This window comes from Chanos chanos, chromosome 6 (genome assembly GCF_902362185.1).
Source record: "Chanos chanos chromosome 6, fChaCha1.1, whole genome shotgun sequence".
Lineage (NCBI taxonomy): Eukaryota > Metazoa > Chordata > Actinopteri > Gonorynchiformes > Chanidae > Chanos > Chanos chanos.
Window position 1 is genome coordinate 2,390,137 of NC_044500.1, and position 8,367 is coordinate 2,398,503.

Here is an 8,367-nt window from a genome sequence, read left to right on the forward strand (position 1 = left end):
TGTTTGTTTGTTTGTTTTGTCGCACTCAGTATAGACGTCGTTAGATTTATAGCGTCATGAGAGATGATGCAGGTAACACTCAAGTGGCATATACTTTCAATAAGCCTCTTTCTATACCAGACAAGTGAAAAAAAAAAACCACAAGATGGAAAACAGTGGATGGCACAGCTCCTGTGGCAGATTAAAGGCGATGCTGCACAGGTGTGACAGGTGTCATTCTTCATACAGGCGGCTGAGGCTTAATCTCCGACTGGAAAGCCAGTCATCATCTCTGCTCTCTTTATGGCTCAAATGGGCAGCTTGACGACCGTAGAGAAGACTTAGAGACCCTGCAGCAAAGATGGATGTCCAGTCAGGAAAAACACCTGATATGGCAGATGTTGAGGATGGAGATTCTATCGGGCTTTGGTGGTTATTATGTCCATGGATTTTTTTTTTTTTTTTTTTTTTGCTCTCGCTACCTGTCACCTCAGACTTATGTTCTTAGCCAGCAGAAATCGATGTGGCTAAACGGGGAATCCACAGATCGCTCTGAACACATGAGACTCATCAAACCATATCCCTGGCTGATGGATCTGGAACCAAGGCCATTTTGTTGGTTTTATGTTCCTTCGGGTTTATTACCACAATTTATCGTACAATTAAGTCGACCCTCACCCTGTCTAATTTCGCAGCGCATTCCTCCAGTCCAGAATGAGTCTAGAACATAAAAAGCCATTACTTTGAAATCCTACAGACCTTGAATAAGCACTGATATAAAGTATGCTTGCTACCCACAGACTACTCTACATTGCTGTAGGTGGGAAAAAGAGTCAATGCAACGTTTTATATTTACTGTCATCCTTCTTAAACCACCCTTACATAACCCGACTGGAGTTTTAGCCAGTTTAATCTGAGATGAAATAAAAGCAGGTCTTACCCATTCACTGGCTCTTAGCCATTATACTTAATACTCCTACTAGTTATAACATGACTCCTGAAACATCTAATGCATATTTTTTTGTCAATGTTTTGAAAAGTCCTCGTAGGAGGTATTGCACTATGTGTGTATGTGTTTGGTTACACTTATAGTTCAATAACACGATGAAAATGGTGCTGTGCTTTAATTGTAGACTGTAATTCAAAAGGTATAATATGAGACTGTAACGAAGGGAAAACAATGCTTCTGGCCATTACTACTGACACCTGATGTTTATTGGTCTGATCAGAGTCCCTGTTTTCTCTCTGTGTTTTGTTTGTACTCTGTGTAGGACTTGGAAGCTGATTGACCATGGAGCGGCTTGTTTTATGTGTGTTGGTGTTCAGCATGCTGGCAAAAGGTCACACCTGCCCAGGCCGATGTATCTGCCAGAACATCTCCCCCACCCTGACGTTACTCTGTGCCAAGACAGGCCTTTTGTTTGTGCCACCTGGCATCGATCGCAAAACCGTGGAGTTGCGGTTAACCGACAACTTCATCACCGCAATCCGCAGAAAGGACTTCTTCAACATGACCAGTCTGGTGCACCTCACTCTTTCTCGCAATACCATCAGTCAGATTGTCCCTCATGCGTTCCAGGGACTTAAAGCCCTCCGGGCTCTTCACATGGATGGCAACCGTCTGACCGTCATCAAAAGTGATCAGCTGAAAGGTCTGGTCAGCCTTCGCCACCTCATTTTGGGTAATAACCAAATCCACCACGTCGCCCCTTCGTCATTTGACGAGTTCGTTTCCACTATCGAAGACCTCGATTTGTCCTACAATAACTTACGAACGCTCCCTTGGGAAGCGGTTGCCCGAATGATAAATATTAACACTCTTACACTGGACCACAATCTCATTGACCATATTGAGGCCGGAACTTTTACGCTCCTAACCAAGCTGGTTCGATTGGACATGACGTCCAACCGGCTGCAGAAGCTGCCCCCGGACAGCCTTTTCCAGCACGCTCAGGTGCTGTCGAATGCCAAAGGGTCCAATCCATCCTCTCTAGCGGTGAGCTTTGGTGGGAATCCGCTGCACTGTAACTGTGAGTTGCTGTGGTTACGCCGGCTGACGCGAGAGGATGATCTGGAGACTTGTGCCTCGCCAGAACACCTAATGGACAAGTACTTCTGGTCCATTCAAGAAGAGGAGTTTATCTGCGAGCCCCCTCTCATCACAAAGCACCACTCAACCAAGTCCTATGTGATGGAGGGACAGGGAGTCACGCTCAAGTGTAAGGCAGTGGGGGACCCGGACCCCGCCATTCACTGGAGGTTTCCCGACGGCAAGTTGGTGCACAACAACTCACGCACCATCCTCTACGCCAACGGAACCCTCGACATCCTCATCACCACGCTGAAGGACAGCGGAGCCTTTAACTGCGTGGCGTCCAACGCCGCCGGCATCGCCACGGCAGCGGTCGAAATCAACATGATCCCCCTGCCCCTGTTTGTCAACAACACGGGGCACATGAGGGAAGCAGACCCAGGCCTCTCCGACATTACCACCTCCACCAAGTCCGGCAACAATGACACCAAGAACCAGGATAAGAGGGTTATGGTGGCCGAGTTGACCTCTTCCTCTGCGGTTGTCAGGTGGCCTTCAGAACGACATATTCCCGGAATCAGGATGTACCAGATCCAGTACAATAGTACCGTAGATGACACACTGGTGTACAGGTAAGGAACTTGTGTCCCCGAGGATTTATTGACTTGTCGAGACCAAAACGTAGAGCAGTTTTCTACATTTCACAGCACTGTTTTTACTGAGATGTGATGCAGTTGATCAAACTGAAGCATATTAGCAATGCAGAAATGAAAAACAGTCTTTGCTATAGCACGCATGGTTAGTTCAAACCAAAGCTTCTTGAGGGGTGATTCTGACATGCAAAGGAAGTAAATGTGCAAGCTGAATCAATGAAACGAGACAGGTATAATCCCGTGGATTTACAGTTACTCAAGTAAAACCTAATACCAGAGACTGTTGTCGACATTCGACGGACTGAACGCTATTTCATGCACCTCTCCGCTCATGTAAACCTGCATTGCGGGGACTCTCAGACCACACATCTAATGAAATCTAACGTCTGAAACCGCGGCGCCGCTGCTGAAGTGGAGTAAAACATTTCTGACATTTATTACCTCGGGGAGAACTTCGCCTCAGACAGAATCACATGACCCAGGAATTATTTAAGAGTACGCGCCCACTAAGAGTATCCTTGCTTTTAAACAAATGCCCTTTGTCTTACAAAGCAGCTCATTATGCATTGAAGGAAGTCACGACTCATACAGAAGAAAAGCCTTTCTCATGTGATGGAAAGTCTAGTCTGTTTTGATGTTTTATTTACAGGATAAACGTTGATGATTTGATTTCAGCAGGAGAACATGAAAGCTGCCACCACAGTCGTCTCTGGTTTATTGGACGATTTTTCAGACATGAAAAGCTCTCTATTCCGAAATGGGATCTTTACAGACTGACTAAGAATCATTAGCAGAGTAGCCGCAACGTCTATCGCACAAACATACCGCATTTGTCAAATGTCTCCACAACAATGCAGGTAAAAGCAGAACATTTGTTCACCCTCCACCCACCCAAGATCTCAAGCTTTACCAAATCATGAAAGAAAAAGACAAAAAAAAAAAGTCTCAGTTTATGTCAGACAAAACTGGTCCACTTCACATTTGCATGTCTGTGAAGGACGAGATGCATAATAACATTGGGGCTTTTAAAAAAGATGAAACGGCGACTGTATAAACAACAACCGAAAAACAAACGACGGAATACGATAACCGCGCCGTCGGTTTTTTATTAGGCTTATTTGCATTGCGTTTTATCGCGTGTCTTTGCTCTCGCCTAACTACAGTAAAGATTTGCCGTTAATGTAACAGAATTAAGAGGCTCCTTCGGCATTCTCTCCAAATGTCAGGAGATCACGGAATAGTTGCGTGTGGGCGGTCATGTTTGGGGTTTGTTAATCACGAGGAATCTAAATATTGGCAGAGTGTTACACAGTGTAAGGGGAGCACGGACAGGAGAAGCGGAGTGTATAATCTCCGTGTGTGGGAGGACATTCAGCTCATGTTACCAAGCCCTCTGAGATGCAGGCTTCTCCTCAGCATAAGAATAAGAACCTTATCATTTATCTTGCTTTTTCTTTTTCTTTTTTTTTTCCTCTAACCATGTGACTTCTGACCGCGTTTTGCTCTCCAAGCTAATCTCAAGAATGCAAACTAAATTTAGGAATACTAATCTCCGCCCGTTGATACCACAGAGAACAAATGTCCGAGTCCTCGGTGTGCTGAAGTACTTCTGGTTGTTGCCTACAAATTAGAGACTTTTTAAAAGAAATTTCTCCTCGAAAAGGAGCTGTGTGGATTCTTCTAAGACACAAAGAAGCATGTCTTAACTTTCAAGTCAGTCAGTGAATTTATGCTGAAGCCCAAAGATGTTATTACACATTGGATGTCATTGCTGAAAATTTAAAATGGTTATTTTAAGAGATATCGAATAAATCAGATATTATTTACATTTTTTAAAAGTGTATCAGTTACAGCAGTGCACACAATCAACCCTATGGGCCTACGTAACTTAATTATGTAGAAAGAAAGCTTGTGCGTTTTCCTGGACTTAAATGACTTAGTGGATTAATCTTGAAAAAATATCTAATTTGTCAAATCATAAGTGATTGTGTAACTAGAGAGGGAGAGTGCATTTTCAGATTGAGTATCTGAAACAGTAATGCTGGCATGGTGAAGGAATATTGTGCACATTTTTCACAAATATGACAAATAACCTCTCTCATCTTTACCAACATCACACACAGATTTGTTTTCGAGGGAGATGTGTGTTTGTCTCTACTCTTGTGTGTGTATGTGTGTGCGTGTGTTTGTGTCTGTGTCAGTGCGCATGACAGTGTATGTTTTCACGCATGCATCATTGTTCCAGTAAATAGGAGAGATCAATATCACATTAAGCCATCAATCACTGGTTCCATTATAAATCCTTGTCCTTGAGTGCACAGAAGGACATTTTCCTCTCAGATGTGACCTCAGGCTTCTGGTTTCTCTCCCCCCGTCATGCTGTAGACAGTTAGTGCTTCTCTGCAGTAGTTACCTCCCAGTTTAACCCTTGTGCTCCAATCTCCCATACGTTACTCATGCTGACAGACTCATTTCTGTCCGTCACCCGGGTAACCTCTCCTTTATGGCTCAGTGCGGAAGCCATGACCCACGGGCGGCCTGCCTCAATATCGTGACTTCGAAGAAACAGCGTCCTGATGTTTTCATCACGTAGACCACAGATCTTCCAACCTCACTTCCAAACGTTTTCTCTCACTCAGATGTCTCCGCGCTGATTATGGACAAGCTGATACACCGTACATTTAGAGACACACACTGGAGTATGACTCATGGGGTTAACCCACATGCTTTATGCAGCATAAGAGAATATCATTACAATATTTGTTTTGACTCTGGAACAATAAACCAAACTCGTACTTTGAATTAGCCTATAGACATGTCTCAAAATACAGTGTTTGCTGTCTTGACATAAAAACATTGCTTATGTTTTATGTTAACAGTCTCTGAGAGATAATTACTGTAACATATGAAAACTCAGGAGCTTGGCTATAATGTGTGTCATAGTAGACACATTACACTCATATGTTTATTACCATTATGCCACTGCTGAAATCTAACAAAAACAAACATCTTAAATTTAATACAGCAAAACAAGCAAACAAAAACCGACTCTGTATTTCCATAGATGTTTATCACAATCTGTGATACGGTTAATGTCTTATATATAAACTGCTTCTGTTCTTTCTCTTCTGCTAATCTCTGCAGAATGATCCCGTCCGCTAGTAAGACCTTCCGAATCAGTGACCTCGCTCCGGGCCGTGAGTATGACCTCTGCGTTCTGGCGGTCTATGACGACGGGATCACGTCTCTGACCGCGACCCGCGTGGTGGGCTGCGTCCAGTTCCACACGGCAGCCGAGGCCAACCAGTGCCGATTTATCCACAGTCCCTTCCTGGGCGGAACCATGATCATCATCATCGGCGGCATCATCGTGGCCTCAGTCCTCGTCTTCATCATCATCCTCATGATACGATACAAGGCCTACAATGGGCCCGATGGCACCAAATCCAAACCGGGCACCCACACGCACTCTCAGACCAACGGCAGCCAGCCGGCCGGGGTCTCTGGCTCCCGCTCCTCCAACAAGCTGCAGCTGGAGGAGGTGCGTCGCGTGGAGAAGGAGTGCAAGGCGCTGGTGCTTAAGATGGAGAACGGAGACGTGGACGAGCCGGCCTGCAGCTCCTCCACTGTCCTGCAGGTGGAGCTGCCGCCCCTCGACTCAGAGAAGGTGCCGGCGATGGCAGCGGCGTCCCTGAGACGAGCCAGCCTGGACGCGCAGGCCTTGGGAGGGCTGTCAGAGGACACGCAGACAGACAGCAGCCTGACCGGGTCCACCATGTCGCTCTGTCTGATCGGACCCGGCGCCGGGCCCAATGAGGCTCCGAGGGTCAAAGACAGGAAAGGAGCTCTTGCGCAGGTGGGCCTGTTACCGGCCGAGCTGGCCCGGACTCGGCACCGGTTCTCCTTTGACGGAGACTACGCTCTGTTTCAGAGCCACAGTTACCCACGGAGGGCGCGGACTCGCCGCCACAAATCCACCAATCAGCTGAATGTGGACACGTCTCCACCTGCCAGTCGCAGGGTCACCTTCAGCAGCACAGAGTGGATGCTGGAGAGCACGGTGTGAAGGACAGTCTGACAGCTACACACACACGCACACACACACACACACACACACACACACACACACACACACATTTATAAACACTTATCACACACACACACACACACACACACACATTTATAAACACTTATCACACACACACACACACACACACACACACACACATACATATTACAAACACACACATGTGCGTGCATTTATATACACATATTACAAACACACACACACACACACACGCACACACACAAACAAACAGTTGTTTCCTCTCATCCTGTTGTTCATGCAGTCTGTCACATTCTGTAGTGGACTGGTGTGATTTTGAGATCACAGTTAGACTCATGCCAGCTCCTCCCCATGGTCCTAGAGAGAGTGGGAGGCCTTGCCCTTTGCCCTTTGCCTGTGCAGCAGTGCCTTAATCTAAAGACCTACCAGTGGAGGATGCTGCTACCCGCACATACATACACACGTTCACGCACACTACACGCACACACACACACACACACACACACACACATGCACATGCACATACATACACACGTTCACGCACACCACACGCGCACACACACACACACACACACACACACATACGCGCACACACACACATACGCGCACACACACGCACACACACACATACACACAAACATGCACGCACACACACACACACACACACGCAGACACACACGCACACACACACGCAGACACACTCGCACACACACACGTACACATACTCTCACACACTGTAACATTCTCTCGTCTCATCCATGAGAGAAACACTTCATTGTTTTCCCTTCTCTCTCTCTCTCTCTCCCTCTCTCTCTCTCTCTCTCTCTCTCTCTCTCTCTCTCACTATCTCTCTCTCACTCTCTCTCTTTTTTTATACGTGATGCCAAGGGGTGAGGTGAATGGATGTGGCGATTTTCTCTCAATCTTTCATTAAAAGAAAAGAAAAAAAAAAAAAAGAAGAAGACTATGTATTTGTCAGCATCCATGCCAGATGCTCTTGTATGTCGGGTAATTTCAAAGACTTTTTAGCACAGAAGACACGAGATACAAAATAAGGACAAGTATCACTTCAGTTTCCACGACGATAAGAAAAACAAATAAAACCAATGAGAACCAACGGTGTTTTTCACATGCCGGCTCTCCGTGGACAGGCCAGTTGGACTGGATGGAGGGAGGCTCCTTCCCAGAAAGACCATGTTATAATAGGTATCGTTTCTGATGTGACTGTATGATAGTCATTGGTTTTGTATCTGGCTGGTCTAGATAAAAAAAAAAAAAAAAGAAAAAAAAAGATTAAAAGATAACAACAACAGCATCAACAACAACGATGATGACAATAATAACAACAACAACAAAAACGACAACAAAAAATGACATATATGAATATATTAAAACTATTGGTGTATGTGTACTGAATATGTAAGTAAGTCATTCATCACATGACTTTTTACAAGGCATTCTCAATGTGGGTTACAGGTTTTTACATTAAAAAGCTGTACCGGTCACACCTCTCTCAGTTTAGTATATCAGAGTTCTAAGCTGCTTATCCTTTATGGATGGGTATTAAAATTTTTTTGTGTGGGTTGACTGTACTCAGTGTCTCTTGTGCTTTATTCTTCAACCTTATTATTATTATT

General features: G+C 45.3%; 1 protein-coding gene across 1 annotated transcript; it reads left to right on the forward strand.

The window, feature by feature from the left end:
- The first annotated feature begins 1,270 nt into the window (after positions 1–1,270).
- Positions 1,271–6,730, forward strand: lrfn1 (leucine rich repeat and fibronectin type III domain containing 1). The gene is made up of 2 exons (XM_030777591.1): positions 1,271–2,643; positions 5,809–6,730. Exons 1-2 carry the CDS (start codon positions 1,271–1,273, stop codon positions 6,728–6,730), a joined length of 2,295 nt encoding a protein of 764 aa, XP_030633451.1.
- Positions 6,731–8,367: the final 1,637 nt, after the last annotated feature.

Bases quoted from the DNA above. Each gene is read 5' to 3' on its own strand.
- lrfn1 (XM_030777591.1), top strand. From the start codon at position 1,271: ATGGAGCGGCTTGTTTTATGTGTGTTGGTGTTCAGCATGCTGGCAAAA. The intron at 2,644-5,808 runs GTAAGGAACTTG...TAATCTCTGCAG, and splicing joins GATGACACACTGGTGTACAG to AATGATCCCGTCCGCTAGTA.